Here is a 25,014-nt window from a genome sequence, read left to right on the forward strand (position 1 = left end):
GCTTGCTGCGGTAAAGCTAGGGAAACGACGGAGCATATTTTATTAGAATGTGAAGACATCTATCCAGCGGTCGATTTAGGCACCACTGGCCTCCTTGAAGCCCTTGGGTTCAGCGGGAGCAGTGGTAAAGCAAACAGGTCCGCAATAGACATCAGTAAGAGGCGATTGGAGGATTGGTGGAAGAAAAGTAGGGAAACGACAAAGGACGGAGACGTACAAAAGCACAGTTCGCAATAGGGTATCAGAAAATTTGGACGTGGTAGTTCATAGTGTGTTTTTTTTTCTCATGGGTTAACCTAGGTAGGATATTAGGCAGCATAGTAGCAAGAGCTTGGTGGCGCAAGCCACCGCCCCGTTCCAAAGGGGACGCTCATAACATCCATCCATCCATCCAGCCGATAAACCGCCATGTTTTGAACGTATGGGCTCCTATGAAAGCTTCACTACCACGTATGTTTACCTTGCTGGAAGTTGCAAGGCGAGAGAGCGAGCAAACTTAATAAATGCAAGGGCATTGGGGCATCCTCGAACCGGTCCCCGCACGGACCCAATGCGCTCAAGCGAGACGAAGGGGAGAAGCGGGCGAGTGGCGCGCTAACCTGTCGGGGCAGCGCCGTAGATTGCGAGGAGGGGGTCTTCTGTGTTTGCCGCAAGATGGCTCTGCGTGCGCGTCAAGCGCAAAAGGAATGTAGCGGAAACGTACTTCGGTACGCCTTTAACTGCGACTTCTGTAATTTACATGCTCATAATTACCGATGTACATCGCAGTATCACTTTCTACGGCACGTTTCTAAGGCAACACTGCATTCACTAGAGGCGCTCTTGTTCCGCTTTGAAGCATCGGACTCATGCCTTCAAAGTGGAACAAAGCCATGAGTTCATTGTTCCGCTTTGTATATGTGGACGTGTATCGCGACGACGCCTGCCCCTCCTGCGGGCAGACCTCTACTCTAGCGCACATGCTGTGGGAGTACGGGTCGACATACCCCAAGTTCATCAAGGAGGAGTGGGACTCGCTTCTGCGTAGCCCCGCTCTGGAAAAGCAAATCCTGGCTGTCCGGCGTGCCCGCGACCGGGCCGGTGGGCTAGACCTGCCGGTCCCGACGTGGGACTAGCCGGGTGCGCGACGGGTTCGCGTCCTCGCCGGACCTACAATAAATGTTTCTTCACTCACTCACTCACTCACCTCTGCATACGCTGAAGAGGATGAAGGCAAAAGCCTTCGCACTCCTGAGACATTTATTACATTACTTGACATTTTCATCCAGAAGCGTTGGTTCATTCCATGGCTTGTTTTCTGCAATCAAAGGTCGTGGGTTCGAGTGTCTTCGCTTTAGTTAACACCAAAAGCAGTGGGCTCCACTTTCGACCTTCACAACGTGAATTGGAATCCAACTTCTGAGATATGGCCGGTCCAAGTGGATTAGACTCCCACCAATGGTCATGGGTTCGAGTGCCTTGGTTAACTATACTTCAATTTATTGTGCCTTAACTTTGTCTTTCTGACGTTTAATCTTCGCCTCAGATTTATGCTTTCTTATGAAGAAATTGATGGCCTACTTTGCCCTAATAATTTTTTTACCCATGAGCCGGCCATCCCAGGCTGTTGCCCTAATAATTGGAATAACTATTTTAGGCAACTCTCAGTGCCGTTGTTCACAAATTTATTTTCACTAATACTTATTTAATTCTTTATAGCTCGACTCGACACCACTACTGGTTGCCAATCTGACCCGCTGGCCAAAAAGTTTGGAGACCCCTGCATTAGGCCATGGACCATCAAGTGACCCATGTTTGCTGGGAAACGGCCGAGACATATACAAATAGACAGACGGACAAATAGAATGACAGGCAGCCCGACCATGGAAAGTGCGTAAGTACCTTAATAATGCTATTTTCATTAAAATTTGTGTTACACACACCGAGGGCAGCCAGCTATTGCTTGTGGAGTTGAGACATTCTGTACAGCCAGTAGAGCAAAGAGAAATTTGTTGTCACGCTGAAAAGAAGGAGTTTAGCTTTTTAATATAACGGCTGCCAATGTGCACGGCTGACAGCACTTCACCGACACAAAGCACTAGTGGCACGGGTAGCGGCCCGGCCATGTGAACACATTCCTCTTCGCTCATTCTTCTTGCTCTCACGTGTGAGAGCATCGGCAAAATGTAAAATACGCATCAGGAATGGCCAATCATGCAAGACAGCAGCAAGCGCCCGAAAAGTGAGATGAAGAGGCAAAGAAAGACTTGCTTTAAAAAGTGCGGTATCATGTGGCAGCTCTATCCAAAGCTGTGAAGGACACTTGCAGTGTGAGGTCAGGGGAAGGAAGGCAGAGTTGTTGGAGGCAGCGTGCTTCAGAGACAGAGATAACTTTGTAAATTGGGGGATTTTATGCATTTCTTGATTGCTTGAGTCAGTAAAGGTTGCCAAGAAATGCAAAGCCTTCCAGTGGACGACTGTGAATTGTTTTAACTACGTGGGATAACGTGTACGACTTGCATTTCATCTCATGAGGTTGTGGTCAGCAGGAAGAGGAAATACAAATCTACTACAGTCGAGTCCCGCTACAACGAAATTGATGTTGAGCAATAAAAAAATTGTTGAAGCGAAAAGTGCGTCGTGAAATTAAAAAAAATACAATTTACCAACCATTACGATACCCCGTGTAATGCGAAATTTTAGCGCTGCTGTATACGTGTTTTTATTTCGCGATATGCTGGCTGGCTCGGACCATCTGTCTCGTGAGGCACATTGCAAACACCGCGTAGTGTGACCCAACTACTTCGCTAATCGTGACACGCGGACGGAACTCACAGCAGCTGCCAAAGAGACCTGCGCCTATGTTGTGCTTTGTTTCCCTACAGACGATGGGCGCTACTCTGATGCCATCTTGTCGCCATTGTCGCCGCAAAGCCCGCGTTGTTTGTGGCACTACACTATTCTTCTCATACTTTCGCCATACCGCCTTCCGCCTCATGGTTCCGCTGCACCCTCGTCTTCCACTTTCCTCCTCGTGCTCTTTGCTATCGCTCTCTTTCATCTGCACTCTACATTTGCTCATTCAACCTTTTACTGTAGTAATTTACTCGATTACGAGGACGCCGACGCACGCCACAGGAACGGGTACCTAAAAGCTACGCTATAATATAGCTAACCTGAACTGGCAGACCACATAAACCTTTATTTCCAAAATTCAAGCAGTGTCGACTGCTTTCCATTTCTTCCCAGGAGCGTCACGACGTGACTTTCACATTCGGCTCCGCATCCAGAATATGATGAGCGGAGCAAAAGCTCAGCAACAAGCACAGACGCCGGCCCTGCCTCCTCATGTCGCAATCAGATGCAACAACCCATTCCGAGAAAATTTTGTTCGAGCAGAACAGCACAAGAAAAAGCGCTCAGGGTGTCTACCAAGTTGACATTTCCAAATTCCCTGAGTTTTCCAGGTTTTCCCTGAATGCCTTTGGAAAATTCCCCGAGTGATGCAGGACTATGTTTTATGTCAAGACAGGCTGAAACCATATCGCCCGATGCTGTCACTCTCTAGTAAGCACACATAAAAATGTTTTTTTAAACACCTTAATCCAATTTGAATACTAAGGAGCAGTGTTTATGTTATTCAAAAAAGCAATAGAATGGGGGGGGGTTAGTAAAACGCAAAGCAAATAAGATGTCTTCGAAAAAAATTGCAAATTGAGTCAGGCATTCTCAAATACAAATAAAAAGGAAATGCATAGAGAAGCAAATATTTTCGAATATGAGCTATTTCTATCAACTGATAACAAGCTCAGTGGTATGAGGCCCGAACTTCGTCACTCTCTCAACAGCTCGTAAGTCAACCTCAACTGTCCCGACATACTCTCAGCCCGCGCACGACACCTCAGTTTTGTGTTTCGCTGCTTTAAAGAGCTTATTTTGGTTTGGACGAGGGACACCTGCATCTCGGCATCAGCCAACACTTTGTTTTTGAGCTCAAAACGGCAGCAGCACGCTTCCTTTCCCGTTCATTCCCCTATGCGTAGGTCCTTTCTGTTCTTGTCCTCCTTCCGCCACTCGTTTGCCCCACGGACCATTTGAAGCATCTTCTTGGTCAGTTGCACAGTCCACGTCCAATTTTTCGAACTCCCTAGGGGCCGCGAAAACGTCGGAAAAATCGGCCAGTTGGAAAAATAACTGCATGTCATTTACTGCCCTTAAGGACTCAATCCGCCACAGGCACATTCGAAAGCGCTATGCAGGCCTGTCAGTACACGTATTAGGCATATCGGTGCTCGTACTGTGACAGGAAACACCGGGTGCAGGCGTGTATAATTAAGGAACACATACTGTATCTCGTGGCAATAGCCCCTTCCCACGCGTGTTATGCTTCACTGCAATACTTTTGCGTATGCTTCATCGGCTTCATCAAGTAACATTTCTGTACAGAGGCGAAGCTGACTTTCGGGAACCGGCATTATGCAACGCATCGTGCTTTCCAAGCTTCCAAGACAATCTCGAGGACCACAAAGGCGGAGTCCATGCCATTGTTACAGCAGCGAATTCTTTCAATAAAAAACGCGGCACCCAACGGCAAGAAGCTTCATAGCGAACGTCGAAGCAGCTAGGCCTAGCGTTGCCGCAGTGGTGGCTACGGCTGCCAGCGGATCTGCGTGCGAGAGCGCCGGTTCGAGGCGGCGAGGTAATCAAAATGACAGCGGTGGTGGCTTTGATTAATGCCGTTTCGGACCTGCGGTCAGGGCAGAATGTCTGGAAAATCGGACGGCGAAGTGCTCTTGCATCCGAAATTTCAGGCGTTCCGATACATTGACTCTATGGGGCATGTGGTGGTGCCGCGAAGCCGTCCAATTATCGGGAATCTGGAAAGTCGGTCGTTGCATGTACACTGGCAACTCCTCCAGCCTACGACAGGGCATCAAAGACGATTCATTGGGATTCCTGTCGGTTACTCGAGCCAGCATTACCGCGACTTTCGAATAAAATTACAGCTAATTTTCCTTGATAGAGGCACAAATTCCCCGAGTTTTCCCTGAGTTTTTCCAGACTACTCAAAATCCCCGAGATTTCCCGGTTTTCCCGGTTGGTAGACACCTTGGCACTGCTTGCTGTGGTGAGAATATTTATTCAGCGACTCCTCTGAGCCGCTGACGGGGAACTGAGCATTATTTGTTGTACCGGAAATTTTGTTGAAACGGCATGCGTTGTAGCGGGATTCGACTATTCTTCGGAGGAGCGTCTATAAACCTTAGTTGATAGAGTGGACAACATGAAAATAAGCATGTAATGTGGGTTACAATACAAATATAGGTTTAAAATTCCATCCTAGTGCAGAATTTGGGCGACAACAAAATGGCGGCAGGTGAAATCTGTGTTCATTAGAGCAAACATAACATAATCTAATTTTGGCTTACAATTTTGGCAAATACACGAGTCGCCATGTTGCATTCTCTGCAAGTAAACTTAGTTATTATGGGTTCAAGCGACGTCACTGTTGTTGCCAGGATTGGCACATATCGCACACAATCTAAGAACCAGGAAGAAAAACACAGCCATTTAACGAATGAAGATTCTTATTCGTATACAAGCAAGTATTCAATAAGTCGAAACAAATCAAAAGAGGGGCCTCTGCATCGAGTTCAGCCGGGGTCGAGGCAGGTCCCCAAACATCTCAGTGCCATCACACACGCTGCGAGCCAGGGCTTCGATGTCGGCACCAATTCGGTCATGCTCCACAGCAAACTGCACAAAAATGAACATGTGTCGGGTTCAGTTCTACACGGTCATAACAAAGCATTCCATGAGTGTTATCTCTGTCTGTGTCGGTAGCGTAAGAAGAGAGGTAGGATAAGCAATTTTATCAGATATTTTTAACTGTGTCTACTGGGTGGAGCCCCAAGTCCTGGGCCCTATGTGTGCAAGCTACCGTCTCTGCCCGTGCCGCCAGCTACTTTTGACCAGTGGTGTTAGAGTCGGTCAGCTGTTCCACCCAGGAGGCTTGAGAAGGATGAGAAATTGGAGGAACAGAACGAATGGCATAGTTCCAATGCCACAGAACAGGCTTTATCTTCTATGCATAAGGCAGTGGCCTTGTCAACAATCACCTTCGCATCCTTAGACACAGGTGAAAAGAATGCGCAACAACACTTAAGTGCTGCGTGGAGTTAACAACATGTATGACAAAAATAACCTTCGAGTGCTGCAGCTACCTAAGATTCCAAGAATACAGCTGCAGCAAAAACAGACACATCTTGCAAGATCAGTTTTTGATCGATATTGCAGACGCAGAGGAGCCCACAAAATGTTCAAATAGTTGAACAATTTGAAAAACAAGTTTAAATAAAGAAACAATTTGATTTCACAATGCCAGCAAGACAGCGAACAAAAATCAGCGACAGCGAGTGTCAGTGGACCGCATTATCTATTTTACTGGAAAATCTACACCGCACCCACTCTTCTACATACTGACGCCAGCGGACACGGTATTGGCGCTGTTCTTCTGCAACGTCAGCAAAATTCTGAAGAATGTGTGGTTGCATATGCAAGTCGCACAAACACACGCTAACAGCTGCAGAGAAAAATGATACGATTACCGAGCAAGAGTGTCTCGCCGTTGTTTGGGCCGTCCAAAAATGGTGGCCTTATTTGCATGGCCGCCACTTTACAGTCGTTACTGATCACCATGCCTTGTGCTGGTTGGCAACGCTAAAGAATTTAACGGGACGTCTCGGCCGTTGGATACTTCGTTTACGAGAATATGACTTCGTCACCTACAGGTCTGGAAAGATACACCAGGATGCCGATGCTCTCTCTCATTGTCCCCTACCACCATCATCAAACGCTGCTTGCTTACCACCTTCTGTGAGGAAACCGCAGGGCTCGTCGCCTGCATTCCCTTCGCTTGCAGCTCTGGAGCGGCTCCCTTCCAGCCATTCTCATACGTTTGCTTCTAGCCAACGTAATGACTCCTACTGCCACTCCGTTATGGAACGTATTCATGGATCATCTCGCCAACCTAACGCTCGGCTCCATCAGCAGTTGAAGAAATTAAAGACTGAAAATTCAATATTATACCGGTAGGTGTTTCATCCCGAAGGACACCGTTGGGTTCCTGTTGTTCCCCGATCACTTCGGGCCCAGATATTGGAGACCTTTCACGACGATCCCACTGCCGGTCACTTTGGTTTCCATAAAACCTATGAGCGAATTCGCAGCCGCTTCTCTTGGCCTGGACTTGCAACCAGCGAAGCGAAATACGTGGCTTCCTGTTCGCTCTGCCAACACCGCAAACGACTGACCTCACCTCCAGCTGGACTGCTCCAACCTGTCCCGTGTCCTGAAGCTCCTTTCGCAATAATTGGTATAGACCTCTATGGACCGCTACGCTTAACCACTGGCAGTAAACGATGGACCATCACAGCTGTAGACCACTTGACACGGTACGCTGAAACAGCCGCACTGTCTTCGGGATCCGCCAAGGAGGTTGCAGCCTTTTTCTTGGAAGCCATCTTTTTACGGCACGGAGCCCCACGTGTCCTTTTGAGGGACCGCGGCAGGACCTTTCTCTCTAAACCTCTCGGTGATGTTCTCCGTGCGTCCAATACCATCCATAAAACGACTTCCAGCTACCACCCTCAAACTAATAGTCTCACAGAGCGCTTTCATTGCACGCTGTCCGACATGATATCTATGTACATCAACCCTGACCACACCAATTCAAATGTCATTCTACCATTCGTCACTTTCACATACAACACGGCCGTCCAACGCACTACGAGGTACTCACCCTTTTTCCTTGTGTATGGTCACCAACCGATCACTACCTTCGACGTTTCTTTCTTTGGTGTCCCCGTGCCTTCGTCCACATCAGTGTGTGAGCAGTTCATTTCGCGCACGGTGTCGCCAATGTGCCCGCCTCAACACCAACGCCAGTCAACAAACCGCAAAATTCGCTATGATGCATCTCACCGTGTCGTTTTATTCCACCCTGGAGACGAAATGTTACTGTGGACCCCAGTTAGCGCTCCTGGATTGTGCGAGAAATTTCAGACCCGTTTTATCACGCCCTACGTTGTTCAGGAACAGACTTCGCCAGTTAACTATCATGTCACTCCAGTTGTTCCGCCTTTGGACGGCCGCTGCCGTGTCACAGAGATTGTGCATGCTTCGCATTTGAAGCCTTTTATATGGCGTTTCCCGCCATATCCAGCGTAACCAGCGGCCAGGTTGGCTGCTTCTACGTGTGGGGGAAATTATGTGAGCATTATTTTACCCCTTCATCTTCTTCATCTGTATATATTCATCATCATGGCCAGCTTCATCGTCTTTTAGCACGCGACCTGCGAAATGAACCGTTGAGGCTGTACAGCTGTCTCGCACTCCTTGCATTGAACATGGCACTTATAATCGGAAGGACACTTCTTTCGTGCTTTTCAGCATGTTTGAGGGCCAGAAGTGCTCTTTAGAGTGGTAAAGCTTTGCTCATCGAGCGCACCCCATGGAATGCTATGGTGCAAGTCTGTCTGCTATCTTTTGGACACTTTTCGGCATCCAAGAGACCGCAATTTTCTGGCATCGCAAAGCGTCAGGAAATCTTTATTTTCATGTGGATTCTATACAGGGGACCCCAGCGATGCGATTGCAACGGAGAGTAACGGTTCGGGTGCACTGCACCATGGAATTTGACATCTTTCAGTTGCTCTGCAGTAAACAGCTGGGAGCACTTGGCACTCGCTTGGTACCCGTTACTAGGCGGTTATTGGTCATGGGTTTGGTACTTTTGTGGCCTGTTCTGTGCCTGCATGAGCATAATTTGTCGGCAGCATTATTTGACATTGCATGCGCAAAAGGGTCACCGCTACCGAGCAATGCCCGATTGCCACTTCGCTCTAAGCAGGTCAAGCTTTTCGTGCGCTTTGAGTAATGCAGTTTAATATGTATGTGTTTGGGTTGGGACCGGAAGAAATTTTGGATAAGCGATATTTCGAATAAAGCAATTTTGTTATAAAGAGGGATTACTATATCTGGGATTGACTGTATCTTTGCAACCGCGCACTACTCATGCACCTTGCTTTGGAATCGTAAAGAAATAAAGCCTTTACTCGATTATGCACAGGGCACTTGCACCCATGGCACTATAACTTGGAATTAGAACTAAATTTAACCTCTGACTAGGCGTTTAGAGAGGCATAGCTTGGCAGCACATTTGTCGGTCAAAGCAAGAGTAGTCTTGTGAGAGAGTTTGCTTGGCCATAATAGGCATAATCCATCAACCTCAAACCTGAGCTCATCATGAGTTATCATGATGAGCTCAGGTTATCATCAGGGTTTGTTGTAGAAATTTGATGGTTGCTTGGCTATGGCGCCTCCACGTTTGATTGATACATAGGGTCCACAAATTATGTGGAGAGACTCAGATAGCAAGATAGAGGATGTGAATTCAAGCCAGCTGCCTCTGACCACACTGGGCGCACCACTTATAGGGAGTGAGCCCAACTGCAAGAGCAAATTGTAAGACCCAGTTAATTTCATTTCCTTTTATCCTCTGGTAGCATCAACACTAGTTAAGGAAGGAAGGTGTTTAATGTCCAAAGTCAGCACCCCTCGATGATTCGAGTGCACGGTGGCAGTGTGAAGGAAGAGCCATTGTCCGATAAAGTGACGCTTTATTCAAATACCGAGGCGTCTGTCAGAGTCCAAGCCCGAAACTCCACTCCCTCCACACAACTAAACACGACTTTTTAAGCCCTCAGTTGAACAAAGGAGTCACAAATCAGCCAATCACACATGCGAATTCACACCATTGTAACCGATAGCACAACCACCTTCGTGCCGTACACGGCATTGGTGGAAACAGTCGCACTCTTTACAACACGCCAGGGGTAGGATCTCTCAAGGATACTGTCATCTCCCTCTCCCCTATGTTAGGCTGCGAGTATCGGCCCTTGAAGTCCTCCTCTTTTCACCTGCAAGCGGCTGCCACGCAAGCTGCGAGAATGTTTCCATGAAACCACGGCGTATTGACTGCATGTCTGCCGGACAGTGGGCTGCTCTGCCAGTACAGTCACCGACCATTTATTCAGACCTCACGGGGACTGCAGAAATGTCCGAATAAACAGGTCTCTGAAAAAGCAGATTAAGAAAAAAAAAGGAAATCCTTTATTTCGACACACTTATTCGGGCTCGGCAGTAGGCTTGGCTTGAAGAAATTGTGAATGCGCCATTGCACGTTGTTCCGTTTACGCGCAATCAGATAAGCCTGAATCTCGGAGAGGGTTGTACGGTCACTATAGGCGGCTGAAAGCACAGTCACTCCTTGTACATGCTCCGCATGCCACGGCAGCGTAGCACATGGTGCGTCATCTTCCGACTCAGAGTCATCGTCCGGCGGCGCAGCAGAAACCTGATGAATGATCTCGTCGTCGTCGAGTTCTGCGCATGTCAGTACAGCAGTATCAGCATCTGTGAAACTGTCAAATGAGACGGTGTCCGGAATCACAATGCAACCACTGCGCTGGTCTCGGCAGAACATTTTTGGCATCAGCAGGGATCACATCGGAAGGCGACAAATCCTAGGCCTCCAGGCACGCGCTTGCCGGCATTTCCCGGCACAGTCTGCGCGGCCACTGTCGGCGCCATTAGACAATTGACCCAATGTTTCTGTACACCGCGTTGCATAACCGCAACCTCGACACAGTACACAAAGCAAACATCACCACGCCGTCACGCCGACACCAGTCGCACAAACGAAAAACGTGGCCTACTCACAGCGTCGTGCACGAAGAAAGAAACAAATCAGCTGCTGGATTGTCTTGTCATGGCTTACTAAGCTGAGACCGGAACTGCTGTAGCTACAAACCAGGCAGAAACGATGATGATGAGCGGAGATTTGCAGTAGCGCCACTTCGTGGAGCAGCAAGGAGGCTCCATTCAAAACAAAAATGGCGTTCAGCAAGTCGAACCATGCACTGGTCAGAGTCAGTGCATGGTGCTCTTAATCGAGTTGGCTCAAGGAGTGTCCGAAAAATCAGACGAGAGGTTGCAAGGTGTCCGAACTTTCGGCAGTTGTTATACATTATGGTCTATAGGGAGAATGGCGGTGCCGCGAAGCAGACCAAATAATCGAGCCTGTCTGAATTTTTGGAGTCCGAAAAAGGAGTTGGCAACTTACTGAGAATACTCTGTCCCTCATGCAGCTGTGGACCGGTTCGCTCGAAATTCAAGCACCATAATTGGGACCCAATGGCGATCGCACACAAAAGCACCTATCAGTCGTAGCCGTACAAGTGGTCATAAAGCTACCGCCGTTTTCGCAGGCATTCTCAGAAGGCACTCAATTAAACCGGCTAGGCAGTGTCGCGTCACCCAATCTCAGTGACCGAGATGGTCGGCGGGACATGTGGGAAGCGCATGGGCATTGGTGGCAGCGGTGAGCTTAAGCACCCCCTGCCTTTTATCTTTACGCCTGTCCCCCCAAACGCTCCCCTTCAGCTCAGACCGTCTACCCTTTTGTTCCGAGCGAGGGTGCAGATATGGTGCCTCTTCTACGGCGCAGCCACTAATCCCATTTCTTTCCACACGGGGGTGTTTCCCGCGTCCCCTTTTCGCGGAACCCACCAGCATCCTTCGTTTCCGGTTATTGGCTGATACAGCAGTGTGTCAACTCGTCCTGTGCTTTGCTGTAGTCACCTAAACTGGGCCACACAACAACAGCCAGGCCAAATCCTTAACTTCAAACTGACAAGCTGTATCATAACACAACACATAACATAACACAACATAACATAACACAAGCTGTATCATAAGTTAAGCATGTAAGGTTTGTAATGCATGAATAAATGTGAATTGCGCATTTAGCTACGCCATTTCTCTACCCTAGTGCCCATACACCATTAGCAGCATGCACAAGATGTTTCACTCACCCCAACGTGGCTGCATACCCAATATAGACTACCAGACAATTTTTAAAATGTGAATAGCATTTCTTTAGCAAGCAAGACGGCTTTCAGACGGGTGAACGATCTAACCTCCTGTGTGACGTCACTCACCATCTGCTGTTTACGCGGCGTTTGTGTGGCAGCTGCCGGAGCAACTGTGCTCTGAACATGTGCGATGACAAGATCACCTATAATGTTTAAACTGTGCTTGCAGTGACACCATGGGAATGCGACTACATAAAGCGGACATTTATTGTCTCTGTGGCAGTGTAGGTGGCTTCTCAACTGGTTTTTGCCAAATGGTTGCCGCTCCTGTCTTGCTATACCGAGGACAGAAGGCCATTCCGCTGCCACGTGAAAAAAGTAAGTTGCTATGCAGGCGCCCAAAAACATCTTTGCACCTCCCAGGGCAAGGCCGTAAGGACGGGTCGGCTGGAGAAGATAATACTGTTACGGAAGGATGAAAGAAGACAGAGGACGAAGAAGATCGCTAGACGCTGGCTGCTGAGTGTTGTTGGTGGTCATCATCTTATCTATGCTGACTCATCTTGTGTATATATTGTAAATACAGCCTTTATATGCTTCCAACACCCCCGTAACATGATGGTAGGAGGTGCAGGGTACCATGGCTGAAAATGGAGCTCCACAGTGGATGTCACATCACCGTCCACACCATGAATGACGGTGAGCACGCGGGATCAACGTCGTTGCCAACTCCAACGTTAACGTCGCCACCTACGTCGCTGTCACCTTTGGTTGTGGCTGTGCAACCCAAGGATCCTGGAACTTTCTGCGGGACCGATGGTGCCGACATTGAAGAGTGGGTGGCTATATACAAACGCGTGAGTGGAATCAACAGATAGGACCCTATGCTTATGCTAGCTAACCTGTTGTTCTAGCTATGAGGCACGGCAAAGGTGTGGTACGAAAACCACGAAGAGGAGCTCACCAGCTGGGACCAAAGCAAAAAGAAATTGACAGAGTTGTTTGGCAAACCAGCTGGCCATAATATTGCCGACAAGCAGGAACTGGCCTCCTGTACCCAATCCCCCCCGGAGTCCTATGTATGTCTCGTACATCCAGGAGGTGCTTGCACTCTGTCATAAAGTCGATCGCAACATGACGGAAGCTGAAAAAGTCGGGCACGTGCTTAGGGGCATTGCTGACGACGCCTTTAATCTGATCATGTGCAAAAGCTGTTCTACAGTTGATGCCATCATTAAAGAGTGCCAACGTGTCTTCCAACTATTTGGCAGACTTCCCGATACTGCTGCAACGTCGACGTGTGAAGATCAACCCGCACAGCAGCATGCGTCGCCATCAGAGGACGTGGTGCGAATCGTTCGAAGGGAACTGGATGCAATAGTGCCCACAGCTTTCTGCTCGCATAGCCCTGATGCTACCACTCTTTCGGTTCCCCTCATAGAAGCCATCGTTCACCAGGAACTTGAAAACATTGGATTACATTCTGTCTGTGCTATCGCCAATCCCAGAGCTAACGAACGCCCACTCCACCCGGCGCTTCTCACTGCGTTATTGCAACCCGACTGAGTGGAGAACTGAGGATGCCCAGCAGATGTGTTTCACCTGTTGCTGCATTGGTCATGTCACCCGATACTGTCGCAACTCGTGGCCTCAATACGTCGCACACCGACCAACCTGAGCCGTTTCAATGGAAATGTTCGCAATGTTTTGCCCACCAGCGATTCTAACAGTGCCGACAACTCTGCTAGGAACACCTGGTACAGTCCTCGCTCACCATCACGGCGCGGACACCAGTCTCGTTCACTGCAAACACGTCGCCCATCTTCCCGTTCGCTGCAACCACGTCACCTTTCGTCCCCTGTGGCATTTGGCCGCAACTTTTCGGAAAACTAAGAAATGCAACCCTCGGAGGTGGTGCTGCATTGCCTACTACTGCAGCAAGTCCTCTGTCTGTGCCCACAAGGAGAAGCGTAATTGACCTTAAAATAGATGGCATACCTGTCCAAGCCTTCGTCAACACAGGAGCCCACATTTCTGTGATGAGTGCTAGCTTACGAAGACATTTAAAGAAGGTCCTCATCCTAGCAGCTGCCAGAGTGCTTCATGTGGCTGACAGCGGCGTGCTCGTTGTTCTTGGAATGTGTACTGCGAATTTAGTATAGCCGGCCGCCTTACTTCTGTTCTCTTTGCTGCGATCGACAACTGCCCTCCCGACGTTATCCTTGGATCAAACTTTTTATTCCATCATTCCGCTCTCATCAACATCGCAACCAGCATTCTTCAGTTAGAACTGCCTCAACTCGCTGATGCTCCGAGCAACGCCCCACCGCACTTGTGCTCGCTTCACGATGTTCGTCTGTCACCCGAGGCAGTTACTTACGTCACTTTGACCGCTCAGCCACAGGTTCCTGATGATGAATATGTGCTTCACCCGGTTATCGACATACTTTTGAACTGGAACGTTGCTGTTCCGCATATGCTGGTCACGGTTACTAATAACGACGTCATTTTCCTGCTTCTGAATTTCAGCCTGTGCCCTCAAGTGATTCCGGCCGGCATGTTCTTGGCCAGCGTTTCTAGTGGTTCCGAATTTGACATTGAGAGTCTGAATGCCAAGAATGGTTTATTAGTCCCAATTGCAGCTCACAGCTCTGGTTCCTTAACAGATGACCTCGCGAAAATGATTGCACCCGACCTCACCTCGGCACAGGCCACGGACATACGTTGCTTGCTTGAATCGCACAGTTACATCTTTGATTTCGGCGACAGGCCTTTAGGCCAAACATCTGTTGTTCATCACTGTATTAACACTGGTGACATGAATCCTATTCGTCGGCATCCCTATCGTGTATCGCATGCTGAACGTCGAGTCATCCAATCAGAAGTGTACAAAATGCTCCGCAAAGGAGTCATCGAGCCGTCAGCCAGCCCTTGGGCTTCGCCTGTCGTCCATGTGAAAAAGAAAGATGGTACCTGGCGTATTTGCATTGATTATCAACACTTAAACAAGATCACGCAAAAAGTTGTATACCCCCTACCACACATCAATGACACCTTAGACTGCTTGCATGGAGCTAAATACTACTCGTCCATCGATCTTAGATCCGGCTACTAGCAGATTCAGTTTATGAAATGGACCGCGAGAAGACGGCCTTCATCACGCCGGATGGTTTATATCAGTTCAAAGCCACACCCTTTGGCCTATGCAATGCTCCTGCGACATTTGAACGTATGATGGACTGTCTTCTGTAAGGCTACAAACGGACCACCTGTCTTTGTTTACCTTGATGACTTTATTTTTTCTCCCACGTTTGGCAGCGACATTACCCGACTCACAGCCATTCTTGCGGTCTTCCAAAAAGCCAGCCTCCAACTGAACTCCACGAAGCGTCAATTCGAGCGCCATCAGATTACCGTGTTGGGACACCTCGTTGACGCATCCGGTGTTCAACCAGACTCAGAAAAAGTTCACGCCGTACGCAGTTTCCCTGTGCCACGTTCTGCTTCTGACGTGCGCTGCTTCGTCGGCCTTTGTTCTTAGTTTCACCGTTTCATCAAAAGCTTTGCCGACGCTGCTCGGCCTTTGAAAGATCTTCTAAAGCAGAACATACCATTCTCATGGGGCCCGGAGGAGACTTACGCGTTCGCCGTTCTCACCGGGTTTCTGGCCACCCCTCCCACACTTGCCCACCTTGATCCATCTGCACCAACTGAAGTCCACACTGACACAAGCGGCCATGGCATCGGCGCTGTTCTCCCCCAACAGTAGAATGGTACCGAGTGCATGATAGCTTACGCCAACCGCTTGCTGTCACCTGCCGAGAGAAATTACTCCATCACTGAGCGGGAGTGAGTGGCTTTAGTTTGGGCTGTCGCCAAATTCCGGCCATATTTGTTTGGTCACACGTTTTCGGCCATTATAGACCACCACGTACTCTGCTGGCTGTCTTCCCTCCGGGACCCGACAGGACGGCTTGGTTGCTGGGCTTTGTGGGTCCAGGAATTTTCATTTATTGTCAATTACAAGACTGGACGCATCCACACGGATGCTGACTGCCTCTCTTGTCATCCCGTGGATCCCGCTGATCCGGCTGCACATGACCCAGTGACCTGTGTGATAGCTTTTACTGACATGACTGACATGCGCGCTGAACAACAACGTGACAAATCTTTACAGTCCATCATCGCCGGAGTGCAATCTGGCAGCATTGACGGCACATGACACGTTTGTGCTGCACGACGGCATCCTCTACCGCCGCAATATGAACCCTGACGGCCCTGAGCGGTTCCTTGTCCTTCCTCGACATCTGTGATCTGTCGCTCTCGCACAATTTCTCGATGCACTGACGGCGGGACACCTTGGAGTTTTGCGTACTGTGAGGGGATGTGCGACTCTCGTGCGTCCCCTGATGTTTTTCCCGCATAGCGCGCCTCCTGTAGCGCGACTTCGCCGCATGGCCTGCGTGATGCCCGCGGCGGTCGATGTGGTTGGGGCGCAGTGCGAGAGATGGTGCGAGTGTTGCGCTGCTGACGCTGCTGACAGGTGGGGCTACTTGGGCGCCGGAAGACAAGGCGCTCTCTCTTGGATTTGGGACAGCAAGTGGGACGGACGTGCCATGCCGTGCGTGCGCCGACCCATGCTTCTGCGAGACCGTCTCGCGTGGCCGCCTTCGAACGCGCCGCCGTTGGCGTGACCAAACACGCGAACGACAAGGCGTTGGTATTCAGCATGGGGCGAACATATTCGCTCGTTTTCCGGTCGCGGTGAGTCAGACTTCTAGATTTGTCGCGCGCCCATTGGCATGTTTTGTGGATAGCGACTCGGCTAGCAGGCAATGATCTATGAAAGGTGCAATAAATGCCCTTGTGATTGTTTGCACTATTGTGTTGTCGTTCCTTTGTCCCAAGAGTACGGTGTGAGAATTCCACAGCAGAACCCCACATCTGGCTGCCCAACGTGGGACTCTTGGGGCATCGGACGATAGTTTTAACAGTTTTGCTTTGTTCGAGACCTTTGATTGAACCAAAGCGTAGGCCTAGCATGAATTTTAATCGCTAGCGTCGGCGGCGTGCTTTCTTGAGCGAGGTGATGGTGGCTGTAGTGTGTTTGAACATGTCAACATGCTAAGCCTTTTCGCAAGTGTTTTCTTTAATGACATTCGTCAGTACGAGAGCCACGTGGTCTGCATCCTGGGAGAGCGAGGCATAGCGCCCGCGGAGCATACAGGCAAGCCTGAAGCGAGTGAGTACGGAAGCCTCGTGGGTGGTCCGAATTTCTTATGTAAATAGCTTCTTCTACCTCTTTGACTCGGATGAAGTCGCGGCTCTGGGAGCCGGGTGGCCGCGGGCCACGGGTGCCACTACGGGCTGACTGGTATTGCGGCCTGGCACCGGGCGCTCCGACACCGTCTGGGATGGTGGGCGTTGTCAACTCGGATGCTGTGTGCACCGAGCGGAGTAGGACCACCTCACAGAGCTGACGTCTCCTCGCGGCTGCCTGTTTTGCGCTCATTTTGGGTGTTGTTTTGGATGCCGGTTGTTGTCAGGGTAGTGATGCTTTAGGCCTAAGGCTTTACGAAGCTGCCTGTTGCACGTGGAGGGACACAACCTGGTGGACCGTGGCGTTGAGGTGTTGCAATTTGCTTCCCTCATTCTATTTAGCCTCGCACGAATTGAAATTACTCGTTCGACTCAAGGAAGAGAGCTTCGTTCAGGTGAACTTAGCATCTGAGTAGCTGCCCGATCTTTTGCTAGCCGAGTTGAACATCGTACCACGTGGGCGATGCACATGCATAATTCCTCTCCCTTGCACTACTTTAGTGTTTGCCGAGTGTGTTGAGTGTACGCAGCGTGATTGGAGTCACCCCTGGCTTGCTGTCACATGCACATCGCCTGCATTGCTGCCCCGGACTACGATCGAGCCACCCCGGGCGATGGTGATGCTGTGGTCAGTTCAGCGCAGCGACTTCGGCGGCCTCCTGTATCCAGCTCACAACCTTCGGCGGCTGACAAAAGAGCCGGCGGTCACCGACAGCTACAGCGGCTCTTCCCAGCAGGGCGCGTCGGCGCGAGCGACGCTTGCTCGCACCGACTACTGCGTCGTCGTCTCTGGAGTCCTGGCCTGGAATCGTGCCGTCGAGTCTACAAAGCTGCTGCTGTGACCGGCGGACGCCAGCGGTGTACCCAGGGACAATGTCGGCTCGCATGCTATGGACAGTGCGTGGACATTTCCTCAGCGCAGCCACTGTTGCATGCACTGCCTTGATGTTAGACCATTAGACATGTTTCGCCGGAATAAGAAGTGATTTAAGGTTGGGGGGATGTGGGGAGGCGCGACTCTCGCGCGTCCCCTGATGTTTTTCCCGCATAGCGTGCCTCCTGTAGTGTGGCTTCGCCACGTGGCCTGCGTGATGCCCGTGGCGGTCGATGTGCTTGGGGCGCAGTGCAAGAGATGGCGCGAGTGTTGTGCTGCTGACGCCGCCGACAGGTGGGGCCGGAAGACAAGGCGCCCTCTCTTGGATTTGGGACAGCAAGCGGGACGGACGTGCCGTGCCGCACGTGCGCCGACCCATGCTTCTGCGAGACCGTCTCGCGTGGCCGCCTTCGAACGCGCCACTGTTGGTGTGACCGAACACGCGAACGACCAGGCGTTAGTATCCAGCATGGGGCGAACATATTCGCTCGTTTTCCGGTCACGGTGAGTCGGACTTCTAGATTTGTCGCGCGCCCATCGGCATGTTTTGTGGATAGCGACTCGGCTAGCAGGCATTGATCTATGAAAGGTGCAATAAATGCCCTTGTGATTGTATGCACTACTGTGTTGTCGTTCCTTTGTCCCAAGAGTACGGTGTGAGAATCCCACATCAAAACCCCACAGTACATACCACCACATACGACGCAGGTTCTTCTGGCCAGGTCTCTACCGCTCACTGCGTCGTTATGTCGCAGCTTGCGAATTGTGTCAGCGCCGGACAAAACCTTCCCTGCCACCTGTCGGACGACTCCATCCAATTGAAGTTCCCTCTGAACTGTTCTCTCGCATAGGCCTTGACCTGCTAAGCCCTTTTCTGACATTACTAGAGGGAATAAGTGGATTGCCGTCGCTACTGATTATGCAATGCGTTACGTGATAACAAAGGCGTTGCCAACAAGTTGCACAAGAGACAGTGCCGATTTTCTCCTCCACCATGTCATTCTCCGCCACTGTGCACCTCGGCACTCAGTTTCTCCTCCACGACGTCATTCTCCGCCACTGTGCACCTCGGCACTAAGTTAGAGACCGCAGCCGCTTGTTCTTGTCTCGAGTTGCTGACAACCTCCTCCGCTCTTGTGCACAAACTGTCCACTGCCTACCACCCACAAACGAACGGTCTTACGAAGCGTCTCAACCGAACATTCACAGAGATGCTGTTGATGTACGTCTCCAACGATCCCTGTGACTGGGACGCCATGCTGGCCTACGTGACGTTCGCGTATAACTCATCCCAACATGACACCGCGGGATATTCACCCTTTGATCTTTTTTATGGTCGCGACCTCACATTGCTGTTTGACCCCATCCTCCCTTCTGTGCCTCATGTCGCAGCTGAGTACGCTCGTGAAGTCATCGATCACGCTCAAATGGCACGTCAAGTCGCCCAATCTCGTCTATTAGCCTCGCAGCATATAGAAAAACAGTGTTATGACCGGTGCCATCGCGATGTTAACCGAGTGCCAGGTGCTTGGCTGCTTCTTTGGTCACCATGTCGTCGGGTTGGTCTCTCCCAAAAGCTTCTCTCTTGCTACACAGGGCTTTATGAAGTCCTACGTCAAGCTAGCGACGTAAATTATAAGATTTCGCCGCTACAGTTTGATGCATCGTCAAGTCCGACGCCTGTTGACATCGTCCACGTTTCGCGGCTGAAGCCATACTTCGCTTGCAATTCTTCGCCTACCATGGGCCGAGACGGCGCTTCACCACTCGGGGGTCCTGTTACGGAAGGATGAAAGAAGACAGAGGACAAAGAAGATCGCAAGACGCTGGCTGCTGCGTGTTGTTGGTGGTCAGCCATCTTATCTATGCTGACATATCCAGTGTATATATTGTAAATACAGCTGTAACCACTCCCAACATCCCCGTAACAATATTATTTTGCGCTTATTTACCATAATTATGCTGCCTATGTTAGGGTCAAATGACTAATACTCTTAACCAGAAAACCAATGGCTCCCACATTTCATGGAAGAGGCTTTCGACTTGAAGCTGTGTACCACTGACCTCATACCTAAGATGAGACAAGGAGACGACACTGACCACTTGAAAAGGTTTAAGCATGTTTCGTACTGCAGCATGTACCATTCGTAACTTGTCGTACTGGGAAGTAATGGTGGTCAGTCAAGCAACAGCAGCGGCAACATCAGCAAGAATGTAGAAAGAGAATCAGAAATGATCGAAATCAAATAAGAAATAATAAAATGAGAACTCATTGATGATGTGCAAAGAAACAAAGGACACATGGGAATTATGTGAAAATAAATATGATAATACTTTGCATAAAACATGTGTAAAGTGCGTATAAATATTTTACCAATGTATCATCCTAATGCTATTCACATTGACGGTGATAATTGACACCAGTCAGTTGTCATAATTTTAAAGAACTTACATTTACCCAATAAGATAATGCTTTCTTTGCTGTCGATCCTTTCAGAATGGTGGACTTTAGTGTTCGAGTAGCGATCAAATTAAGTAAGACTGGTCAATTACCTTTAGATTTACTCACTTAATGCCAATGTTGCAATAATAGTATGGGAACAGGTCACCGCAGGAGGCGAAAGAAATTTATGCAGATTTAAATATGCCATCTATCATGACTATACTAATTGAAAAAATTGACCTTTTCCCATTCTGACAGACAGCTTTTCCGTAACATGTATACGGAGATTGCTGGGTTGAAATGTTTTGCTGTGCAGAGCTTGCCCTGAACCTTAGTTTTCAAGGGATTTAGGGATTGAAATGATTTTCAAGAAGTTTAAGGGCCTCAAACTTTTTTTAAAATTTTGAGTGATTTGGCTGTCATTACCGCGCTTGTATGTCCTAGCATTCTCATGGCACATCACAGTGCCCTTAAGGGGAAACCCGGGTCTTTCGGACCGAAAATCGGCTCAAATTGGAATTTTCAATTTTTATTCTTCCTGCTCCTGACACGTTTCTGCGCCAACCTCCGAAATTTGGTTACAAAATACCGCATAGTTTTTCCGTTATTGTGATCTGAAGATGAGAATACGGAAGGGTTGTCCTTTAAATTGGGGACAAATCGCACCCTATTTTCGTTGCGCATAACTCAATAACTACGCGCTCTGCCAGCGCCATTTTAGTATCATTCTAAAGCTCACATTTCTGGCTTTCTTTATTCGTCGGTCGGCAACACTGCTGGCGCTGCAGTCACGGAAAAAACAACAGAAAAAGAAATTTGCGTCACACACTGTTATTGGCCAGTTTGAGCATGTGACCAAGATGGCGAGCCATGATTGGCTCCAAGGACCACGAGCGCTCAAATGATGAAAACAGCCATTACTATTTTGTCTTAGTCTCGCGACTGTGACACTGGATATGCTGGAGGTCCAACTAAGTTTTGTTCCATGAATCGTTACTGGCGGAAATGTACAAGACGCAATAAACTTCCGAAAGCGATTCCGTCATCGCAGTTGGCACAGGATACCCGGCAGCTCGCCGAAGTACTGCCGCTGAACGTCGACGCCTCAACTGCTTTGCCATATCACGCATATCCGCACGCCGGTTGCAAGTGAACACGGCTGTCATAACGGAAGAGGAAGAGTAAAAGAGCACATGAGAAAGCTATGTTCGACAAGATTGCATCTACGACGGCCATGGAGTGAAAGATTTGGCATTTTATTGAAGATCCAGCCGCCGATGGTGCAACAGCCTCGGTCGCGAAGCCCACTGCTCCATACGGTGTCATCGGACTTGCAGCAGTGAACAATCTTCTCGATGTTTTCTCGCGCAATACTTGCTTGGTGCAATACTTGCGGTGGTTCTGCGCAGTTGGTGCGGAGCGATCAGAATTCCGGTCTCGCTACTAAACTGACTGTGGTTTGCAAGATCTGTGGTGAAGTTGCATCGGGATGAAGCTTGATGGCAATTGAGGGCCCGAAAACGTGTAATCCTTTTGAAGTGAACGAACTTGCAGTGCATGCTATGTTATCGACCGGCAACGGCTAAACAGCCATGAATTATACCTAGTGCCTACTGATGGCCTTTGGTGCCATTTTTTCAAACTTTCTTTCAATATATCAGTTGTGAAATGTTTTTTGTTTCCTCAAAACCACAGTTTTGATGATGATGCCGTATTGGAGGTGCATTATCTCTGCTTCTATTTGTGCTATCACTGTAATTGTTTTTTTTTCCCAGAAAGGCAAAGCTGTGTAGAGTGCAAATGTAGGAAATAACGTTGAATTTATAAGAAATTTTTTTTAATGTTTCTTTACTTAGCAGTTAGATGGATTTCTCTCACTGAAGTTTGCAATGTTCTTATTCGATATAACATTGGGATAGGATACCATATTTGCTTATTTGCACTCTCTGCTAGTTCCACATCATTTTCGTATGTCCATATTTATTATGCCATGTATACTTTTGTAAATAGCTCACCTCCAAGCAAATTATGCAATAAAGCTGAATTTCTTCAATTTTGGGAAAGTTATTTATTCTGCAAGAAAACAAGATGTGTATTTAAAACTAGCACATTGAAATACATAAACACGGCAAGTTTCATCAAAATCAACAAAGAATTTAAAAAGTTTTCAGGTGCAGGGTCCCCCCTTAAAGAAGCTCGCATATAACGGTGCCAGATCTTCATCTGTGTGTTATCGTAGAAACACACAGAGCACAGCTTTAACTGTACTCTGTTTCATAATTGGCGTGCAACACTGGAAGCTACGCAAGGCATTCAGTCATCAATATGTCAAGCTATGCACATTTTGTAGTAAAGATGTGTGGTTGCATATGTTTGCGCTAGCTCAGTGCAAGCCTGTACATGAGACACCGTGACGAGCTGCAAATGAAAAACAACAAAACGCCAATAATCCATTAAAAGCCATACAACGCAGTTTGCCCATTTATTACTGAGCCTAAATAATAAAAAATGTCAAATAGTTGCAGGTAAAAAACGCTTGACTATTTCTTTCTGTGGACGCAGCTACTGCAGAAATCTTTGCTAGCCTCTACAGCGCTGCCCGCTATGTATGGAACCGAGTATAGGACTGGCAAAGGAGAGCCAGGCTACCTGGTGGTCGTCATCCCGAGGGCGCCATCCTGGCATGTCGACTGGTAGTGAGTAGGCACAGTGCCGCACAGGCTCATCCAAGGCGCTGCTGCTGCTGCTGTTGCCGCCTCCGCCTGCACCATCTGCATGGCAAAGGGCCCATCCAAGGGTGTCTATTATGTTGGCATTTTATATTGTTACGTGTAGCTGAAGCCCAATGCTGTATACACTCTATTTACAGAGACGCTAACGGAAGGTCAAAATGGCAACGCTATATCAAGCGGGCCCACGTCGTCTTCCTCCTTCTCAGTGCAGCCACACTGTGGCGGCTGTTCCGTAGCAATATTCCCCGATTTTTCCCGGATTTCCTCGAATGTTTCTAGGAAAATTCCCTGGCAGGGTGGCAGGTTAGGTGGGACACTGGCGAGTTAGACGCAGTGAAAGAAGTGGAGGTTTATAGCTTACCAAGTTTCTGCTCTCCTGTAATCTTGAACTACTACCAGCACGATGTATGTCGGTTGGAACGCACTATCACACTCGACTGAATCCCATGTCTCAGGCATGTTCTGACCACCTGGCCAGGCTCCCGTACACAATACCAGGAAAGAATGCCATAATTGCACATCACGAAGGCTCAGTAGAAACTACCACTTTCCTCTGCTATACCACTAGCTTCACCTAATATCCTAGGTACTAATTTCCCCAATTCACAGCAACTGGAGTGGAAATTCCCTGTCTTTGTCCTGGACTTTCAAGAATTTACAAATTCCAGGTTCTCCCTCATGGTAGACACCGTAAGGCTTCACAAAACAGCTGAAGGACGGGACTAGGGGGTATGGGTTCAATGCATCTTTACAGAGCAACAGAACAGAACGTATAGAAGATAAAAAAAAAATGACCACTGCTCTACTAACGAAAATTTATTTGGAAAGTCAACATTCCTACATTCCCTTCGAGCACCACTTGCTTCAGTCTATCGAAAATTCAATTTCAACGCATTGCTTGCATGTTCAGCATCGCTGAACACATGAGTGCTGTGAGAAAAGCTGTCTTTGTGAATCTTCACACCTCAAACCCTCAAGAAAAATCAAATATAAAAACAAATTCAGCTATTTTGCAGCAAGGTATACTTAGAAAAAAACTACAAATGTAAATAATTAAGTTAGAAGTATTGCTGCCAGATAACGTTTCCTGCCCCCCCGTAGCTTGTCAAACACATGCGGCAGGCACTCTTTCCATGCTTCTCTATTAGAAACATACCAGCTTTAAAAGCAGTTTTTGTGTTTTGTGTAGTTGGCAATTCTTTTGAGTGTAGCAGGCATGTTCATTATGCATAGGCTTTATAATACATCCAATATTGTGGCTCTTTAGCTTAAGAGGAAGCTTTAGCATGTAGGACCGCGACTAGTATCTCCTCCAAAACTGGCAAAGAGGCAGAGGGCTTGGGTGCAGGTAGTATAGGAATAGAATATGCTGAATGAACATGCGGTGTCGGCCACTCCCGAAATCCCGCTGCACTGTAGCTGGCCGGCCTAAATAAACTGTGGCCATGGCGGCTACAGCTCCGCACCGCTTTCCACAAGCTGAGGGCTCAACTCTGATTTTCCTATTCAAATACATGCAAAACACAAAAATGCTTTTACGACGCAACCATCGGGCCAATTAGAATGAAATTTGCTCCACTTGAGGAAAGCTTAAGTTATAGTAACTTTTGATTTAGCTCTCCCAAAGTTTTTAAAAAGTGTCTGAAATTGGGGTGCTTAAGGAAAATGGAACCAGGATGTTTACAAATTCACAAATCTGCACTAAAGACAGATATTGTAGTTGTGAAATCT

General features: G+C 48.6%; 1 protein-coding gene across 2 annotated transcripts in view; it reads right to left on the reverse strand.

Moving 5' to 3' along the window:
* Window positions 1–5,549: 5,549 nt before the first annotated feature.
* The window catches only part of LOC135899783 (uncharacterized), a 152,311-nt gene continuing 132,846 nt past the window's right edge, over window positions 5,550–25,014 (reverse strand). For both annotated transcript variants that reach the window (XM_065429115.2, XM_065429114.2), the window contains 2 exons: window positions 23,201–23,322; window positions 5,550–5,736 (listed from right to left, as the gene is read on the reverse strand). In XM_065429115.2, coding sequence (XP_065285187.2) covers window positions 5,608–5,736; window positions 23,201–23,322 — 251 coding nt within the window. In that variant the 3' untranslated portion in view covers window positions 5,550–5,607. The remainder of the gene's footprint in view (window positions 5,737–23,200; window positions 23,323–25,014) is intronic.

The sequence above is a fragment of the Dermacentor albipictus genome, chromosome 3, assembly GCF_038994185.2.
Source record: "Dermacentor albipictus isolate Rhodes 1998 colony chromosome 3, USDA_Dalb.pri_finalv2, whole genome shotgun sequence".
Taxonomy (NCBI): domain Eukaryota; kingdom Metazoa; phylum Arthropoda; class Arachnida; order Ixodida; family Ixodidae; genus Dermacentor; species Dermacentor albipictus.